Source organism: Paramormyrops kingsleyae, chromosome 10 (genome assembly GCF_048594095.1).
Source record: "Paramormyrops kingsleyae isolate MSU_618 chromosome 10, PKINGS_0.4, whole genome shotgun sequence".
NCBI classification, from domain to species: Eukaryota; Metazoa; Chordata; class Actinopteri; order Osteoglossiformes; family Mormyridae; genus Paramormyrops; species Paramormyrops kingsleyae.
In genome coordinates, this window is record NC_132806.1 from 30329013 (window position 1) to 30349510 (window position 20498).

General features: G+C 41.5%; 2 protein-coding genes across 2 annotated transcripts; both read left to right on the forward strand.

Moving 5' to 3' along the window:
* Positions 1–133: 133 nt before the first annotated feature.
* ddx41 (DEAD (Asp-Glu-Ala-Asp) box polypeptide 41) lies at positions 134–12583 on the forward strand. The gene is made up of 17 exons (XM_023838809.2): positions 134–299; positions 2430–2528; positions 4584–4737; positions 5037–5111; positions 5243–5303; positions 5479–5615; positions 6627–6699; positions 7561–7714; positions 7846–7982; positions 8064–8226; positions 8323–8454; positions 8582–8653; positions 9284–9380; positions 9579–9728; positions 9838–9909; positions 11825–11935; positions 12124–12583. The coding sequence occupies exons 1-17, from the start codon at positions 273–275 to the stop codon at positions 12258–12260; spliced, it is 1851 nt and encodes a 616-aa protein (XP_023694577.1). The 5' UTR covers positions 134–272; the 3' UTR covers positions 12261–12583.
* Positions 12584–13448: 865 nt separating this feature from the next.
* On the forward strand, positions 13449–20090 carry dok3 (docking protein 3). The gene is made up of 5 exons (XM_023838810.1): positions 13449–13674; positions 14587–14871; positions 15178–15259; positions 16417–16586; positions 16832–20090. The coding sequence occupies exons 1-5, from the start codon at positions 13618–13620 to the stop codon at positions 17585–17587; spliced, it is 1350 nt and encodes a 449-aa protein (XP_023694578.1). The 5' UTR covers positions 13449–13617; the 3' UTR covers positions 17588–20090.
* Positions 20091–20498: the final 408 nt, after the last annotated feature.

The window sequence follows — 20498 nt, forward strand, 5'->3', positions numbered from 1 at the left end:
CTGTCTAGTATTAAATAATTTAAAGAATATCTTATTAAACGTTTGAATGTATGTAGAAAAACGTTACGTGTGCTGTTGATATATTTTTGGCGTTTTTCTTCGACTCTGAATTTTGTCCTAATCAGACTTCGTAGTTATGACGAGAAAATGCTGCGACCGAATCGTTTCTCAGTGCGAAACACGTCGTTATAGTAATTTTGGTACTTAGAGGAAACGGCACGTTAGAAAACGAAGTTTGCATCCATTTTTACTGAATAACGAAGAAAAACACGATGGATTCAGAAAACAAACCGAGGAAGGTGAGCTTAAAGTATAACACACGTTCTCCTGCGATGCTATTCCAAGCCTTTAATCTGGTTTTAAAATAACACTACGTAGTTGTACACCGATGGTTTTGTATCAGTGTAATTAGCAAAAGTAGCCTTCAGCCTCCAATTATAGTAATGTCTGAAAGCTGTGTTAAACAGTAAGTAATGTGTGCCTCTGTATATTATGATTTACTAACATGTTAGGTACTTGTGTAGAAGTCGTACCTATATTCTGATACTAATCGATCGTATTATGCGTTCAGTGTGATAATTTTGAGTATCAAGTGTTCATTTGCTTAAATATAATTGTTAAAAGCAGCACACTTTACATATATTTATTGGTACTAATGCTATGGCTACACACACCTATTATCACTGTCGACCGGAAGACTGTTGAAAAGCTACACATACCAAAGGCTGTACAAACTACTTTTTACTAAAATGTTGTCGCGATAAATACGCGTATTTGTACTTGTGGTTATAAATAAAATATAGGTTTGTGGGCTTCCCCTTGTTTGTTTCACATTTATGGCTTATTTTTGTTTATTTTACGACTGCGTTATCCGCAAACGCAAATTGCAGTTAGATAAGATTATGTACTGGAATAAACAACTATTTTACTGAATATGCTGACACAATAAGTGTTCTTTTTTGCTCCACTGTTCGGTAAGTATTTTTCAAGTATTTTCAGTATTTGTCAAGCTACTTGGAAGCATTACACTACAGGAGTGAAAATGTTACTGTGCCTAAACATTACTAGCTTTAAAAAATTTTTTTTAAAAAATGGGTCTTTAAAATGTTGTTACATTGCATGTTTTATTATTATTATTATTATTATTATTATTATTTGGTGATAACACGTTCCCTCTGTCTATGCAGGTAACTAAACACTTTGCATTTGATTAGATGATTAATTGGTTGGATTGATTTTTTTGCTGAGGCAATAAAGATTTTGCTGCGGTGGGGCGCCACGGAGAAATGTTACCTTTGGAAACTGTGGGGGGTATTCCATGAAAGTAGCTAAAGAAAGCCAGACTTTCCCGAAAAAGTCAGACTCAAACTAGCGCCATCTCTAAACTTAGCCTCATGTCATTCCGCTAACGCCGTTCAGCTTTAATTAATCAAGTCTCATACAATACAGACTTGGATAGTCTCACTTAGTGCGCACACCCGCGATATTTAAGAAGTCCAAATGAATGGATGAACGATAGATCGATCAAATGAGTCGGAAAGCTTGTAAAACGAGAGCGGTGTTTTTTTCCGCCGCAGAGTAAACGCTGCTGATGGAGCTGTATGAAAAATGCAAAGATGTATTCGCTTAAAAAAAAAAAGCAATACTGTGGCCATAAATAAACCCAGGAAGTTGGCTTGGCAATGAATTGCAGACAGACTAAATTCGAAAGTTACATATATCTTACAATTGCCTAATACAGTGGCACGGTGGTACAGTGGTTTATGCTGTCGCCTTACGCCGCTAAAGTTCCTGGTTCGATCCCTATAGCCAACGGGGAACTTTCTGGGCTGAGTTCATGTGTCTTACTGTATAATGTTATTCTGCATTATTTGATCTCCGTAAAATACTTTCAGTCGCATCCGTGTGAAATGTTCTGCACAAATAACCGTATATTGTCTTTGCTATTCAAAGTAGATAGTGACTAAACAAAATATAAAAATATCTTCCTGTTCATATTTTCACAATTTTTTTCCCAGTTTGTCATTGCATTTCATGTTTGACCTTTCTAATATGGGTATGCTTTTACTTGAACTATTTTGGAATTAATAGGAATGCTGAGACGTCATTTTTTATAGGCTTTACTATATTTATTTCATGACATTAGAAGTAAGATCGCGGAATGTCATCCGACAGAACAATCTTTTGGGAATCTATTCCCACACGTCAGACGTTCTTTGAGACAACGCTTAACTAAGCGAGACAGTTAACCTGGTACGGAGCTTTTAAAATCTGTGTGCGCTGTCTGCACCTTGTACTGCCTTTCTTGCTGCTGAATTTACCGGAATTTTCCGCTGGGTTGAATAAAGCTAATCTTAATCTTGTATATATCCTTTTCTGTCTGATTGAGCGTATGACTAACATGTATTTTTATCTTTGATCTGTGTCAGAGGATTTACCTAGAAGAGGACGAAAAGCCATGCTCAGATGGATCTGATCAGGAGGACTATGTCCCCTATGTTCCCATAAAGCTGAAAAAGCAGCAAAAGGTAATGAAAGGCTTCGTAACAAGAAAAAAAATTAATGTTGATTCGGAGGTGAAATCCTATCCCATTTTAATTTGTGAGGCTTGTTTTCAAATTAATCATCTCTTGTATTAGTACATATTTTGTTTACTGTATATTTTCCCTGAAATGTCACATTTAAGGTGTTTCTAAAACCACTCGCATAGTAGTACCATAGCTGCACCTCTCCAGAACTGTCCCCATCTGTGACAGGCTTTTCCATCTGTGACCTGGGTTTCCTTTGGGGGCCGCTTCCCTCCCCCAGCCCAAAAATATGCAGTTATCTGAAAAGGTGTCTCTGATTTGCCCAGAGTTCATGAGTGTGTGTCCTGCCATGGATCGGCACCTCAGAATTTGTCCATGTTCCCTGGGATACGGTTTGGCCTCACCGTGATCCTTTATTGGACATAAAGTGGTAGAACATGGATAGAGGTGTCACCCTTATACTGAATGACAACTTATGTTGCAGTAGTATGCATAGAAACTAACACGTAGTTGAAATTGTAAAACTTAGTTGAAATAACAGATCAGTTTTATTCTTTTTAGCTGTGTGGCTTTTACACAAGTCATTTGGACAAATATATATTTCTTTCTTTTTTGTTTTGTTCCATCAACCTACACACACTTTATTTTCAGTGCTGGGCAGCAGCGTCGTTACAAATAGAACGGCTTTTAGTTCGCATTTTCCATTAGTGAGGTCATAGCGTAGCTTTCAAAACCAAATAGCTGTTCTATAGTGAGGTTGTCTGTTCAGGGAAAGAGTGGGTTAAAGCTGTCAAGTGTCACATTGTCGCATCCACCCAGACTTACCCATATTTAATCAACTTTTGCTAGTTCTAGTTCAGTGTATATTTCCTCCCGATTACAATCTACCATCTTGTCTCTGCTCAAAACCAGCTCTATTTTTGGCCATGACGTTTCCAATTAATCCTGGATACTGTAGTGAAATGAATAGAAATGCCTGAAAAATCATATGTATTTGAATGCTTACTGAGTACTATTGTGCAAAGTGCAGTCAAAATGCTTTATATTGTGTAATTTGTCCATCAGCTTGGTGGTCATTTCTATGTCAAAACATCCGCAGCCTCTCCCCGGCGCGTAGCGCTCATCTTCTCAAACATGCCCTCAGACTCATTTCTCCAGCATCCTGCATTTGCATGGTAAATTTGAGGTTGACTGGTCCTCTGTCTAAGTGGGGCTCGTTCTAGTGGACACTCCTCCTTGAAGTACTTCGATGTAGTCGTACTCGCAGCAGCTCAGAAACCATTTCCAGGTGATTCAAATGTATGGAACAATACCAGCAGAGGTGAGTTCACTGAAAGTCGTGGACAGCCATTAGATACATATGCAGAATATATCAGTGGGTGAGCTGAGCTCATCTGACGTGCCGCCATCTTGCTCGACGTACCTAACGTGACTCCCCTCTTAATTAGTCCATTACAGGATGCTGATTGTGTACCATTGTTACACAGACTTATTCGCATGTTTCAATACTGTTTGGAACTGGTACTCCTACTGCAGACCAGTGAAGGAAACTGAGTATGACAACAAACACAATACGGAATATTTATGGATCATTCATGGGGGCCGATGGGCGGCAGAAGACTGCATGCAGCAGATGGGGATGTCGGCCCGGAGAGGGCATAGGACCGGCTGAATGGCAGCGCCAGCCTCTGTTTTTGGAAGGCAGGACTTACTTGCAAGTGATGCAAGTGACAGTTGTACTGTAGCGGGAGTGAGCACTCGGGGGCCCTGAACTGCTGCTATTAATGACGACGCTGCACTCAAACTGTGCATTTGATGGCGCTACACACATCCAGTCATCTGTCCTGCAGTCTTGTTGCTTTTGAGCTTTTGAACGAGTGTATAATCAGCAGTGATACAGATGCTGTTCAGTTGCATTCAGTCAAACCAAAACTGCAGGGAAACTGCAAAACTGCATCCTCTGACATGAGGGTCTTGAGGTGTTTTGCAAAGGGTGACAATGAGGTGAAGTGTCACTTTGTAAGGACTAAGGAGCCACTTCTGATGGGTATGTAGCTACAGAAGTTGCTGCAGCTGCGAGGAAAGGGACCGGCGGAAGAAGAACTGAAAGATGGCAGGAATGAACACCGAGACGACGAAGAGGGACTTGGCCCACGATCTAACATCAGTCTGCTGGACCAGCACCAACACCTCAAGGAGAAAGCTGAAGGTGCGTTTAGAAACTTCACCTCTGCTTTTTATTTATACTCCATTTGTAAATTAACTTGTATAATTGATTTCATTCTTGAAACTATTAAAAGGGTACATAGTAGTGAAGCATCTGAATAAAGCGTTTTGATAGGTCTCAAGCATAAAATAAAATCATATACTAACAGCAAACAGGAAGGTGTATAGAACCCTCTGTAAAATGAAATCAGATTTTCGTCCAGCTGAGTGTGATATTTTTTTTCTCTTCTATGAATTGTTGAAGGAGAGATGGTTGTTAATTCTGTGCGTCTGTCCCGCCAGCTCGAAAGGAGTCTGCAAAAGAGAAACAGCTGAAGGAAGAAGAGAAGATCCTGGAAAGTGTGGCAGAGGGCAGAGGTGAGTGTGTGGTTGAGGGGTGGGGGCCGTGGGGGAGGGGATGCTTATTGCTTTCTTTCATTATTCATTAATGTGGCACTGTCCATGTGTATTCATCACAGATGGTGATTTTTTAAATTAATTTTTTTCAGCTTTGATGTCTGTAAAAGAAATGGCCAAAGGCATCACTTATGATGACCCAATAAAAACAAGGTGTGTAAACTACCCCTACAGCAGCTCTGTGTTTAAGTGCCTTTGTTCCTATAAACAGAAACGCCACAATGTTGCCAGTTTCCATACTTGTCCTTCTGAACAGAAAAGGTTTCCTTGAACCTAGCGGCACGCGACTTGACTTTCGAGTACGTGATGCTGAGCTTTGTGTCCTCAGCTGGAAAGGCCCCCATTACATCCTGGCTATGCCGCCGGCACGACATGACCGCGTCCGGAAGAAGTACCACATTCTGGTCGAGGGTGATGGGGTCCCTCCGCCCATCAAGAGCTTCAGAGAAATGAAGTTCCCTCAAGGTGAGAGTCTGCTGGCCCCTTTCATCTGTATATACAGTGTTAATTTCGGCAAAAAAAATATTTAGTTTTAGTCTTAGTCACTTAGTGAAAATTCTAGTTGGATTAAAGTCACATTTTAGTCCTTTGTTTTCGTTTAGTTTTAGTTTCGTTTAGATTTAGTCTGTGGAATTCAGGTTTAATTTTAGTCAATTTTTTGGTCATAATTTTCTCAGACAGGTTAATGATACTGAAGTGGATTTCGCTGAAGGTTATTTCTCCCGGCTGTGTAAATTCCCTTGAGAAGAAAGCAGACCGTAAACATAAGCAGACCGTAAACATAAGCAGACCGTAAACATAACTATACCCTATGATGCTTAGTAATCTAGGCTGACTTACCATACTTCTTTCATATATTAAAATGAAAGCCTAGAGTTTGTTAGGAAAAAGTGCAGTACAATCATATTTCCGTCACAGGTCATATTTATTTTCTGCATACATTAACAACACATACTTGTCCTTTTCCCTGTTTTGATTTTATTAGGACATTAAAACACCCATCAGAATTAACTGTGTGCCCATTTTATACTGTAATAATTTTTATTAGGTCATCAACTTGCATTCACAATTTACGATTTTAACCCTTTTTCAGAAACAGAAAGTTCGTAATACAGTAAAACTGCTGAAACAACAAAAAAGGATATTAGTCTGGCTTTACTGTGTCTTTCCTTCTGTTTACTAGATACAGTATCTATCTCCTTGAGCACTTATCTCTTTCGCACCAAGCCCTGGCCGGAGCCGGTGCCGGTTCTGGTGCTCACCCGGAGCTGGGGATATATATATATATCCCATTGCTACTGGGAATATATTCCCATTGCTACTACAATAGGCTTTGCCCCCAAAAATCAGGTTTATTTTTTATTTTAATCAATGATTCAGTGATTCATATACTGATTAAACAGATGTCTTTGTGGTTTAACTATAGATCAGATACATCTACATTATACCCTGATGTGTAATATTTATGTTTCACAGCAATATTGAAAGGCTTGAAGAAGAAAGGGATTGTTCACCCAACACCCATTCAAATCCAAGGAATCCCAACTGTGTGAGTCAGCTTTTATCGCCGAGTTAGAGAGATGTAACGACGGTGTGTTAGTGCGTGTGTGATTTATAGCACACGGGGTGAGATACGCAAGTCTAGACTATAACTGGTAACTTTGGCCCTTGGTGCCTGACCTTAAAATATCAGTATAAATGGATGAAAATTGTAACTTTGGATAAAAGCATTAGATTGGTAGCTGCAGTGCCCAGGGAGAATCGTGGGACACTTGGTTAATTCTTTAAAAATAGTTGTAGATTTATTGTCCTCTATCAAGCAGTGTTTTAACATATCTGCACATTTTATTAAGTGTCATAATTCATTCAGTTTTGTTCTTGCCATTTTGCTATTAATTGCAATTGTAGCCATTGGCTCCCAAAGGGATACTAAACACAAATGTTTGGTGTTTCATGTTATTGCAAACATGTTACTAATTAAAAAGCACCCAAAGAGACTGTTTGTTTGTTACTGAACTTTTTCACTCGGAACAGCTCTTTTAGAATTATAATTTGGGTTTCAGTTTATTAATACTTGAAATAAACGTTTTATTTCAAACTACTGTTTTTTTTTTCTCTAATGTTATATGTTTTGTAAACAGTAGAATAGAGTATTGATTTTTGTTATAAAACCAATAAATTTGCAGTATGTTTACTGACTTAAGCAAGCATCCCAAGACTTTCTGTGAGCACTGTGTATGTAACAAGTAATGATGCTGATTTAAGTCATTCTTCTGCAGTCTTCATTCTGTTAACCATTAGTCACCATAACTAAAGGAATGTAATAATCATTATTGTTCCTGCACTTTCAGGTTCTGAACCTGCATCTATATTGTGTCTGTACATTTGAAATGTGCTTTTGTGTCTCTAGTTTGTCAGGACGAGACATGATTGGTATCGCCTTCACTGGCTCGGGGAAGACCCTGGTCTTCACGCTGCCCATCGTCATGTTCTGTCTGGAGCAAGAGAAAAGGCTGCCCTTCTACAAGAGAGAGGGACCCTATGGCCTTATCATCTGTCCATCTGTAAGTCTGTCCGCTCGTACAAGTGGGTCTTTCATGTGAGGTTTACGTAACGTGCACGTTCCTTTAGAGTGACTCAGATCGCGTTAAGCGCTTGGTTCTTTGTCCCGGCCTGAGCTGTTGTCCTCTTGCAGCGAGAGCTGGCCAGGCAGACCCACAGCATTATAGAATATTACTGCAAGCTGCTGGAGGAGGAGGGCGCCCCCCAGCTACGCTGCGCCCTCTGCATCGGTGGCATGTCCGTCAAGGAGCAAATGGAGGTGGTCAAGCAGTAAGTGTCTGGAATTGGGCCAGAAGCTTGGGATCCTGGAAGGAGCTTAACCGACCTAACGCTGTCACCTGGCCTCGGCAGCGGCGTGCACATGATGGTGGCAACGCCTGGCCGGCTCATGGACCTCCTCCAGAAGAAGATGGTGAGTCTGGACATCTGCCGCTACCTGGCCCTGGATGAGGCTGACAGAATGATTGATATGGGTTTCGAGGAGGACATCAGGACAATCTTCTCCTATTTTAAGGTGACTTCAGTCGTTGGGGCTGCAATTTTTTTTTTTATAAAAGTAAGTTTACATGTAACTTATTTGGTATCTAATCAGATGATCTTCCGGCATTAGGGTCAGCGACAGACCCTGCTCTTCAGTGCCACCATGCCCAAGAAGATCCAGAATTTTGCTAAAAGTGCCCTGGTGAAGCCCATCACCATTAACGTCGGCAGAGCTGGAGCTGCGAGCTTGGATGTCATTCAGGTGATGCCTGCTGTCGGCTGTCATGCAGTGTCTTTGCTGCTCATGTGTATCTTTTGGTAGGATCTGTCACTTGGGCAGCAATTTTGCTAGCCATTGTATGTCTTAGATTGCACTCTGTTGGGTTTAGGAAGTGGAGTATGTCAAAGAAGAAGCTAAAATGGTTTACCTTCTAGAATGCCTACAGAAGACTGCGCCTCCGGTAAGAACGAGCAATTTTATATATATATCACACAGCCGTGGAAAAAAGAGACCACTCTATATTTTAACAAAATCTGCATTTGTAAATCATTATTTAATTGTGGTTCTGCTGGCAGAAGGCTATGCTGAGCAGCAAGATGCTTTCAGGTAAAAAAATTTCTAAGACAGCAGCACACAAAAATAAGGTGAAGCAGGAGACGCTGGGAACGACCAGAAACCAGCCAGGTAAAAGCCGGAAGCGACATTCTAATGCCAGAGAAGACCGGTAACTCATCTGACAGTTTCTTATGAATTTAAGGATGACATTAAGTGAACTTCAAAGGAATGGGGAACTTTAAGTGCAGGTGTGAGGAGCACTGCTGGGACAGTTCATATCAGGCTCCTAGAAGCAGGACTGAGGTCCCATAAAGCAAGGAAGAAGCCCTTCATTAATGAGAAACTGAGAAGAACTAGGTCGCAGTTTGCAATATATATATGATGCTGAGATGTATATATCTCTCGCTGAGAGAGATATATATATCTCTCGCTGTTGTGCTGTGGTCTCTTAATTTTTTCCGCGGCTGTATGTATGAGTATTGAAGACCTCGACGGGACATGCTTCTGAAGTGCAGGCTGTCTTTACCCAACACAGGTCCTGATATTTGCTGAGAAAAAGGCGGATGTTGATGCTATTCACGAATATCTCCTGCTCAAAGGCGTGGAAGCAGTAGCTATCCATGGCGGGAAAGGTACCGAGAGGATGACTTCATACTCTTGTGGATATAGTGCATAAATTAGGGGCTAGCTTAGCATTTTCTCCTATCTTGTATCACGGGGGAAGCGATTAGTTATGAGTCAGTCATACGTGCATCACTTTGTGATTCGCATCTGTCCGTGTGGCATACAGGCAATGTCTGTAAATCGAGTTCTGTTTTGGTGCTCTCCAGATCAAGAGGAACGGACGAAGGCTATAGAGGCCTTCAAGGAAGGAAAGAAAGACGTACTTGTGGCCACAGATGTCGCCTCTAAAGGTCTCGATTTCCCAGCCATCCAGCATGTGGTCAATTATGACATGCCAGAGGAAATAGAGAACTACGGTAAGATGCGCTTGGTGTGCGTTCTCATTTACACCACGCTTCTGTCATTGTAGAGGGTATTCAAAAGGTTTTCATTATAAAATCAATTGTGGTGTTCTCCCCTGTTCAGTCCATCGGATTGGACGTACTGGAAGATCAGGGAAGACTGGGATCGCCACAACCTTTATCAACAAAGCCTGTGGTATGTAATAGTTTCCATCTGTCAGTAATATATAGCATTAAACGTTTTATTGTACACAAGCGAGCTATAAACCTGAAATGATTCACAGCAATGAAATATATTCCCCGATTTTATGCACATTGGCATAAGATTTTCAGTCCTTACTTGCAACTTTGTTTTTTAAAGCATCTGTAGTTATAAAATAAACCTTATTACTTAAAAGTGCTAAAGTTCAGGACAATCCGTGTATCTTTGCTTTTTCTAAATGAAACCAAAAGTCAGAAACAAAAATAAAAACACTTTTTTTTCCCCCGATATTCATTTCCAAAACCAAAATGAGAGAACTGGTATCAGCTTGTTTTCAGATTTCCAATTTTGTGTTCCAATCAAAAATGGAAAAACAGACAGCAAGCGCTCACATCCTGTTTCGTTTTTTTTTTTTCTTCATCTGACACAAGTGGCGTGGCCCTCGTAAATGTTACTTCAGGAAAATATGACGATTTATTAATTGGGTCCCACAGTATATATGATACTTATCAGTATGTCATGAGAGCGGCTCTGTTCAGAAAGTAGGTCTGACTGCATAAAATTTGTCTGGAAAAATCCGCACCAGATCACACGTGTCTCAAAGATTTAATGGAAATCATTTGCCACAGCTAAGGGTCTGTCATCACTATCACCATGTTTACACCGACGGTATTCCATACTGCTGCTGCTTGTCGTACTACTGCCATCATTGTCGGTCTATTTTGATCCATGTACATCATATTTACATCTTCATTGCTACATCTTTGTAAGAATTTCATTGTATTCTAGTACATCCAGTACTTCGTACATACAGTGTCGTATCTTGAACCATTTTCCTATGCTCGATCTAATACCGTAAAGTTATGTCCGTGTGTGCGCCATACATTTTAATTCAGTTCCAGCACAGGGCCTGTGTCTGGCCATGGTGTCAACTACTTGTTTTTGTGGTTTTTACCATTTTCCACAACTTGTCACTTTCGCAGGGTCACACCTCTTGTGTCAGATGAAAAAACCAAAATAGAATGTGAGCGCTTGTATCCGTCTCTTCCATTGTTGATTTGGAAATCTGAAAACAACGCGTTATACGTTACCTCGTTTTGTCTTTGGAAACCAGTATTGAAGGTTTAATTTAGAAAAAAAAAAAAACCAAATGATTGATACATGGATTCCAGACCATTATTATACTGTTTATAATCCTAAACATGTAAATTGGATTAGAATGAGTTTTAAAAGGTGGACTGCTTTAGAAAACAGCTTCTTATTCAGCACTCAACCAGACATAAATGCTGACTGTGTTCAGGGCTGTATCCGTACGCATCAGAGCGACATCAGAAGGCTGGCTGACGCATCAGCCACTATGACCTCAAGTTTTCCTACCCACTAAAGACACAAATATTGCTACATTATCTTGGCTGAATATTGCAGACACCTGGTACGATTCAGGCCTATTGATATGACAACGTTTTGCTGTATCGCCAACCACAAGCTTAGCAGTGTAGTTTATAGTCTAGCCTTTTTTTTTTATATATAAATTTTTCAATATAGCACTTGGTTTGCAGAGATGGTGAGCGCTGGACTTTCCGTGTTGCAGCTGAAGACACAGTCTTTATCTGTGTGTGAAGAGAGGAAATGACTGAAACTCTGACAATTTTGAAAGACTAATCATTGTTTATTAATAACTTGGGGTTACTGAATGTTTTATTCTTTATTCTGGTTTGTTTGTGGTTTGTATTAGCTGATTTTTAATTTATGGGTTTTTAATATGAATGAAGTTTGGTTTTGTTTTCCCCAAATGCATTCAAAACGTACGTACGTGTTGAGATGTCACAGATGAGCATTACTGCGGTTCACACGTATGGCGTGTTTAACACTCACCCCCCTAACCCCAACCAACAATCCTTTGATACAGACGAGTCTGTTCTGATGGACCTGAAAGCCTTGCTGATAGAGGCCAAGCAGAAGGTCCCGCCTGTACTGCAGGTTCTCCAGACTGGAGACGAGACGATGCTGGACATTGGAGGTAAGAGGTTTTGGGGCTGCATGTTAGTCGTCCTCGCAGTCAGTGGGCAGTGCGCCAACAAGACACTCTGTGGTGGAGACCTTTAATGTTCAGATGAACTTTAAACTTTAGCTACTTTTGTATTACTGGAAAGGGGAACTAACTGCAGACTCGTTTACGATGAACCGCTGGATTTATTTTTATCGTAGGAGAAAGAGGTTGTACCTTCTGTGGAGGTCTGGGCCATCGCATCACCGACTGCCCAAAACTGGAGGCAATGCAGACGAAGCAGGTGACCAACATCGGCCGCAAGGACTATCTGGCTCACAGCTCCATGGACTTCTAACCTGGCAGCCGGGGACCCGCACGGCACGGACGACACCCCGAGTGTGAAAGGCGGCTGTTTGCACTGAAGTCTCTCTTTAATATCTGGTCACTGGGTTGCTGAAGGGTTTGGTAAAAGTTTGCTCATTAGGTTCTTTTTTGTTCAGGTTCTTTCTCATCCTAATCAGTGCTGCAGACTTGTACAATTGTAAAGTAATGTTTTTTGTTCCCAAAGTATTTGTACATAAGTGAACTGTGTGAAAATGATCGTCTTGTCGTCATATTTTACATTTTTTCTTAAAGGAATGTACATTTATGGAATGTAAAATAAAGGTGTAAAGCCAAGTTCAGTGGTTGTCATTGTTGCACAAATAGATGTACATTTATATCTTGAGTAAATTCGCTGTACCGTAGTTCGTGGGGGAAAAATTCTGTTCTGATTGTGATAGTAGTAGGCGTTTTTTCCACCTTGATCGGTACAGTAAAAGGAGCTTTACCTTGTAACATTTTTAGACAGTGTGGGTATGTTTCTTACTCGTGCTATGTATGTAAAAAGAGTTTCATTTCTAGTGCAAAACCTAGTTGTTACAGAACATTGTGCAGATCTTGTGGCTGTGTGGCTCTAACCAAAATGATCGTTTCTTATTTTCAAGGTAGTAAACTGAAACTGGTGGTTATTGTTTGCATAGAAAGTTTGTCATGTGAAACTTGACAATGAGATGCAGAGGCGGTACACTTGGACATGATTGAAATTTGTGTAGAATTGCTGCATAGTTTTAGGACTAAATTAAATACCAAGAAATGTTTTTAAGTTATCCACCCGTTTCCCATTAACTGCTCATTCACTGCAGGGTTCTTTAGGAGCCTGGACAGGTGCATCTTCACACGCTGGGCGACTTAGAGATGCCTATTCAAATCTGCAATGTAGGGGAGACTTATATAAAGAAGAGGATGAGCGATTGCATTTATTCAGGGTCCAGACGGGAGTCTGAGACACGGCGCTGGCGGTGTGAGAGCCCCAGCCATGCCAGTACGCTGCTGCTTTCAGTGCGTGCTGTGGCATTTTGTAAAATAGGAAGCTGCCTCTAAAATGCGTGGGAAGTCCCAGTTGAGGGGCAGTGTTTCCTGTCCTGATTTTGTAGCTTGAGCCAGTGGTTTGCAAAATAATAATAAAAAAAAAAAAAACATACGGAAGGAAGGTTAAGCAAATCATTCTTCAGGGGAGGTGCTGAGTCTCAGCTAATCCCCACCCACCCCCTGCTGCATGTGATAGAGGAGAAGCAGACAGCAGCCGCTGCTGAAATATATCTCCTTCCCACCGAGGCACCGTCTTGACCAGAAAAGAAGCTCCGCTCTGATTGTCCGCGCCTCTCTTAAGTATGGAAGTCCCAGCTAAGGAGGGCATGCTGTATCTTCAGGTTGTCAAATTTGGCAAGGTAAGCTCAATCTTCCTTGAACTTGCAGAATTTTTGTTCAGCATACATAGAACCTATGCACTCAGTATAAAACATCAGACACCTTTCAGGCATATGAACTTAAAAATGATTAGTAGCGAAGCTCATTCAGTACTTCACCTACAAGCAGCCTTTTGTGCTCAGGGATTCTGTCCTGTGCAGAGCAGAGGACACAAGGCTGGGCTACAACAGGCAGTGACTGCAGTGAACAGGCACAAGTAGAGCAAAGTCTGGTCATATTGGCCGACATTATACCATAGCAAAAAATAATCAATGTAAAATGTATCTGGATAAATGTATATCATTATGTTTAAGTATCTGGATTTATGCTATGTATCTATGGCAAAACACATGTATATTTTCTAAGACCTCTAGATTTTTTAAGTATTGAGTGTTTTGTATAAATATAACCAAAACCATACCATGAATACCTTTAACAGCATTTAACAATATTATAACAGAATTATAATGTTTTAAATTCAAAAATGCACAAGCCTCGTAAAAGTAAATTACTATCATTTTGCTAGTTCCTTTTTTAATTTCTTAGTAGACTAAAAGTGTAGCCCTCTTTTTATTTTATATTTACAAATATTAGGCTAATTGAATATTGAAACATGGACAAGTACACATGTCGGCATAACAATCTATTGAACCCAACGGATGGGAGCGGATGCCAATTTGACTGATATTGTCCCACTTTAAAATGTAATAATTTGGATCTCAGTTAAATTGCTCTAAAACTACCTGTGAAAATACTCTTGTGTTCCATGTATATTTATCAGGTTTTTTAGTAACATTTAAACCAGCTGTGTCATGGCTGTCATCACCTTCTCAAAGAGTAGCAGTCGGAAACGCATGTCTGAGGTGTCCATGTGGGTCTTTTTCGTCCAACAGAAGAACTGGAAGAGGATCTGGATGATGCTGTTCCCCGCCAGCTCCTCGGGCATCGGCCGCGTGGAGCTGTACGTCGTGCGAGACGGCCAGATGAAACCGGGGATCTGGAAGGCAGGCAGGAGGGTGATCCGGCTGGCCGACTGCCTCAGTATTTGCCCCGCACCGGAAGAGAGCTGCCCCCCAGATCATGTGGCCTTCTACCTGAACACCACCCAGCGCACCTACGCACTGGCCGCCGAGTCCCACGAGGACTGGGTCCCCAGGATCTGCCAGCTAGCATTCCAGGTGTGGTCTGCGGCATCGCTGCACAGAAAACTGTAGGTGTAAATATGCGAGGAGGGTCGCGAAAAGTCCATCCCCTGCATTGCTGATATGTTCCACCACGTGTGGTTAACTGAGTGCTGCTCTTGTTCGACATCCATGTCCGATATTAACGTTCACACCTCGACCGCACCTGACAACGCCTTATCACACTCGATGGATTTTAGAAATCGGAGAGAGAAAAAAAAAACCCCAACGTGCTGAAAGGAAGCCGTTCTTGCAGAAGTGATCGTTAACCCCCTTCTCACAATGCTCTGCCCAAATATGCAGTGGAGTGATGGAAACCAGAAGTGGAGCAGAAATGAGGAAATGCTGATGGAGGAGAATGAATTGTACTCTTCATGGAAAACAGGTGCGAAGTCAGCTTGCTCTCTTTAAGCTACCGATGATGCTGGATGTAATTGTGCAAAATTCTCTTGTATGTGTGACATAAGGCAGCTATTGTGTAATAGGATATGTACTAATACAGTGATGATAAGCTGTCAAATTTTAAACATTTTTTGTAAGCCATTTCCTTCTGCGTATACTTCCTTATAAAATATGATAAATCTCAAGCTGTCTTTGTAACATAAAACTGTAAAATTACCTTTAATCCGTGGGTAATTTTCAGAATTCTGTTATGTAGGCATTTGCATCCATGTAGGCACCCAGAGCACCGGAATGTCACACAGCTGTGAAACACGCTAAGACGTCACAATTGCCACAGAGGTTGTACAGGGCGGCTGTCAACTTCTTGTGGATTCTTCGCTGTCAGCTTTCAGTTTTCCGTTAACGATGAAACAATGAAGACAGCCCCAGCATGCCAAGAAACGCTGCTTTTGTGTTTAAAGACTGTCCTTGCACTGCTCATGGCAGTACCGCAAAATTTGAAATTGAATCATTTGTCAAACTAAGCCAATGATTTTTATTTTTCAATACTTTGGTAATAATCAAATAATTTCCCGTGCTCTTAGACAAGTGACAGTTCATAAGCCTTATTATATAAGTATAATTATAAATTCAAAATAATAGTATAGACCAGTGTTTTTCAATCTGATCCTCGGGGACCCACAGACAGTCCCGGCTAAGAGGGAGCAAAAATGTGGACTGTCTGGCAGAGAGCTGGGAGGGAGCAAAAATGTGGACTGTCTGGCAGGGAGCAGGGAGGGAGCAAAAATGTGGACTGTCTGGCAGGGAGCAGGGAGGGAGCAAAAATGTGGACTGTCTGGCAGGGAGCTGGGAGGGAGCAAAAATGTGGACTGTCTGGCAGGGAGCAGGGAGGGAGCAAAAATGTGGACTGTCTGGCAGGGAGCAGGGAGGGAGCAAAAATGTGGACTGTCTGGCAGGGAGCAGGGAGGGAGCAAAAATGTGGACCAACGGTGGGTCCCTGAGGACTGGATTGGGAAACCCTAGTATAGACATTCAAACATATCCTAGTGCCGAAAGAGAGCAGTTATCGCTTAATGTATACTCTTTTTTGGTGTTAAAACTGAAATACTTTTAACAAATTGCCTGTTGTGTTTCCCTTAGTCCAGTACAAAGTCAGCATCCAGAAGACAGAAGCAGCAGTGCGATGTAATCTTTCAGGACCCTACCTACTGTCCCTCAGAGATGATGCCATTTACTTACTGGACCCTGTGACATCACAAACTATCTACCATTGGCCGTATCCATTTCTTAGGCGCTATGGCCAAGACAAGGTAACTCCAGACAGAAATATTTATCCAGGCTATCAATTATTGAAAGAATGAAAAATGATCATAACTCAAGTTATAGTTCTAGTCTAGGGCTGGTTCTGCTGTTGTTTCACATGCTAATACAAAACTATTCTTCGCATATTGCTCTTTTTGTGTTTTGTTTTTATTTAATTGGCCAATGCATATTAGTTGTTATGAAACATATAACATAACATGAAAGCAGTGCTTTTGTGCCCCTGTCATTCCAGGATACAATCACTATTGAGGCTGGACGGCGATGTCAGTCAGGAGAAGGTCACTTCACATTTCTGTCCAAAGATGTGGCACAGATCTACAGGAGCATTGAAGAAGTTATCGCCAGGCACCGTGCCACCACTGCAGAACCAATGGCCGGCTCTAAACCCCCCACTACCAAAGTTTCTGGCAAGACGAGAGACCAGATGGATTCCCTGCCCAGTTGTCCAGACAAAACCCTTCCTACACTACCACCTAGAAACGTTGTTCTTCCAGACATCACTGGCATATTTCCTCTGCAGCAAGCCAGTTATCCCCTATCTTTCCCAGAGACAATGGAGTACTCCATTTTACAAATACCCACTGGAGAGAGACAGTCACACGCAGTGCTGAGGACAAAAGACGAAAAAGAGTGGCTAGTAGAAGAGACCACATGTGACTACAAGGAGGAGGAGAGACTTTGCTCCCTTGAGAGCATTTGCCTTGACGACACAATCGACGATGCATTTACGAAGAAGCCTCCTCTGAATTACAAAGCAAAGGGCAGCTTGGATGAAGGAGATCTGGAGAAGTGCAGCAGCTCAGAATATCAGAATTCTGTGGCAAACTCCCAATCAACAAGCAGAAATGAGAACTCGGAGGAGGGCAGTGTGAGTCATTTAAGTGAAACCACACCCATTGTTACCACCACTGAGATCCCTGTTGACTTCAAGGAAAGGCTCTCAAACATCCTATTCAAGGACCTGGCCAAGATCCAGACGCCACTCTGAATTAAGTATACTGATACGGCCAAGACATTTTGCTATCAAGACAAGGAGAAGGAAGAACTGGGTAACTAAAAATGTGAGATCTGGACTTTTAGAACCACTGCCATCCCAGCCATAGTGACCTTCTGCCTATGGCAGCTGAAATGGATGGATGTTTTCAAAGATGTGGTACAGCAGACTAAATGTGGATTCTTAGTTTGCTGAAACTGCTTTTATATACATGTGAAAAAAACACAGACGTGAAGCACCCCAAATCTGATGGCCAAACCACCAGGTTTTCTACCTCACAGACTTTGGGGGTGCTGTCTAGACAGGAGAACTACCGGTGTGGTGGAGATCAAATTTAGTACGGATGGCTGGCAAAATTGGGGGGAAAAAATCAGATAAACCGCACAATGGTGTGTTTCCGATAACGATGACTCTTGTCGTCTTATTCTCGATAGATATATCTTACAAAAGGTATTTCTTTTCCTACATCCGTTTACTTAACAATCTCTTAAAAGATTAAGGGAGAGCTTCTTAAGAGCGACCTTAACAGGCGCCGGAACACCTGATTGGTTGACATCGATGGCTCGAGAGTCGATTATTCCCTCCATGCAGCCTCCTGAGTGGTGTTCTCTATAAATATAACAATGCAGGAATGCTTCAAAATATTGCATTAATTAGAACTGCTGAGAACCTAAAAATAAAATAGAAAGTTAAATTGAATCATCAAACCGTAAATATGATTTTTGCTGACTGGGTGCATGAACCCCCCTCCCCAGATTGTAGTATCACCAGTTTATTTTTATTTGTTCTATAAAACACCTGCATGCCCCAATTTGTGTGCATGTCATTGATCCGGGGACGAGTAATGGCCCAATAGCCGAAAGAAAAGTTGCGTACTACTAACATAAGAGAATGTCCTATTTTTGGAGGAAATATATTAGATATATTAAATATATTAGTAAATGTACCTGCAATTTTTTTTTATATACTGTGGCACATTGGAGAGGTGTGTGCATTCTAGGGGTGTCGGAAACTGGAGGAAAGCGCCCACCCTAACATCGGCAAACCCCCAAGTTCCCAATTAATAAATAAATTCATGATCAACAGCGCGCTTCTTATCTATCTTTATGAATCCGCGCGTCACTGAGGACAATTCGCTGTGCACTCAGAGCGCAAGGACCAAACCTAACAAAGATTGTAGTCATATATCAGACAAAATCATTTAACACATGGATCAGTTATTTTTAAGTGATGTTTGGTTATTAAATTGTACCGTTAACTATGTTAGTCTTATTTTAAATCAGCGGTATGAGCCGACAACAGCGATGAGCGAGTTGAGAGGCTCAGACCATGCTTACGGAAGATATAGCCTACTTCACTACGAACGTTTCAGGAAAAACGTTGGAGCGTCAAGAGACAAACTTAGGAAGGACATAGCGCTAAGAAGGTTCCGGGAAAAGCACCACAAAACTAAAAGCAAAGGAACATTAGAAAAGGACAAGTACAAAGACTGACATGAGCGCAAGGCACCAGGAGCAACAGGACTGAGCCCGAATCAAAGGGCTCTTAGCACTGGCGTGCACAGATAGAGACGAGGTGGTGCTGAAGCACTTGCCCTTTTGCCCTCAGTCCAAAAAAGTGCCCTTTTGAAAGACGTGATTTTTATTTTTTTTTTAAAGCTGCGCGATTTAAAAAGGTGTGAAAATAATGGCTTGATTTGTGCCCCTTCTTCAAAGACACCCGAACCCTGTCGCTTTTTCACTGTCACCGTGTCACGTGAACACGCTTGCAGTTCATTTGTTGTGGGGCGTGTAGCAGCGGCATGACATAGGACTACTTGGAGTAGGCATAGTAGGCTAACTAAAGCGACTGGGAGCCACGGCGGACAACACGGCAGCTCTTTCCCTTCCCAACCAGTCAGGTAACCCATGAATCGAGTGAAATTATTCTGTTTGCCCTCTAAGACCAACCTGCGATTGTTTTGTTGTGAAGTAGCCTGTCAGAAACTGCACATGACAAACTTTGCCAGCTTGCCCCCTCCATCCATCCATATGGATAAACAAAAAAACGACACATTTAAAATGTAACCTAAACCATTTAGGCAACCCCACTCTCCATCAATTCCGACCTTTTTGCATACACTATTGAAAATATCACGTTATGCTATAGGCTACATGCCGTTAGGCAGAGGGCTCTTTTGAGCCCATTTTTCGTTACAAATTTTAGGATGATCTCACGGAAATCTGTGAATAAATACAAAGTTTTCAAACTGAAGTCAGTGACGGGAAGACATCACACTTTTTAGAGATGGAACTGCAGAAAAACCTAAAACCTTGACATGATTATGAATAATAGAATTATGGACGTTTCTCCGTTTTTGTGGATTAGCCTTTCCATAACTAACGTCAACTACTGTCCTACTTTGGTAAGATTGAAATTAATGTCTTTGACTGTCTTTAGTAGGTGTGATTTTTGATTTTTAGAGAATGTTTTGAAATAAAAGTCAAATTGCATTTAACCTGTGCGTTTTTTTTATTATAAAAAGAAAAGGTTTTCCACATATGCAAAAAGTGCCCTTTTTTCCCCCTGGAGCACTTGCCCCCCAAAATGTCTGTGCACGCCACTGGCTCTTAGGGTTTTAATAACATTTGCGTAACCAGGGGCGCAGTACGGCATGGTTCTCGATCCCGGCAGATTCAAGGGGCCGGGAACTTTACTGGGGACCGTGAATATGTAAAAGTGCCAAATTATATAAGGCTCAGGAGCTGGCCGGGAGGCAGAGTTTCTGTCTATGCCCCTGGCTGTTACCAATAGCGTTCTGCTGGTTTTTGTTTTTATTAGTTAATGCAGTTTTTTATCACTCGAAACGTAGCTTAAAAAGGATCCTGGTAAAGAACAGATCTGATAATGCCACTTTCTTTTTCTT

Excerpts from the sequence above, each read along its gene's own strand:
- ddx41 (XM_023838809.2), top strand. The coding sequence starts at position 273 with ATGGATTCAGAAAACAAACCGAGGAAG. Across the intron at positions 2,529-4,583 it reads AGCTGAAAAAGCAGCAAAAG|CTACAGAAGTTGCTGCAGCT; the intron begins GTAATGAAAGGC and ends ATGGGTATGTAG. Across the intron at positions 11,936-12,123 it reads GACGATGCTGGACATTGGAG|GAGAAAGAGGTTGTACCTTC; the intron begins GTAAGAGGTTTT and ends TTTTTATCGTAG.
- dok3 (XM_023838810.1), top strand. The coding sequence starts at position 13,618 with ATGGAAGTCCCAGCTAAGGAGGGCATGCTGTATCTTCAGGTTGTCAAA. Across the intron at positions 14,872-15,177 it reads TCTGCCAGCTAGCATTCCAG|TGGAGTGATGGAAACCAGAA; the intron begins GTGTGGTCTGCG and ends CCAAATATGCAG. Across the intron at positions 15,260-16,416 it reads GTACTCTTCATGGAAAACAG|TCCAGTACAAAGTCAGCATC; the intron begins GTGCGAAGTCAG and ends TGTTTCCCTTAG.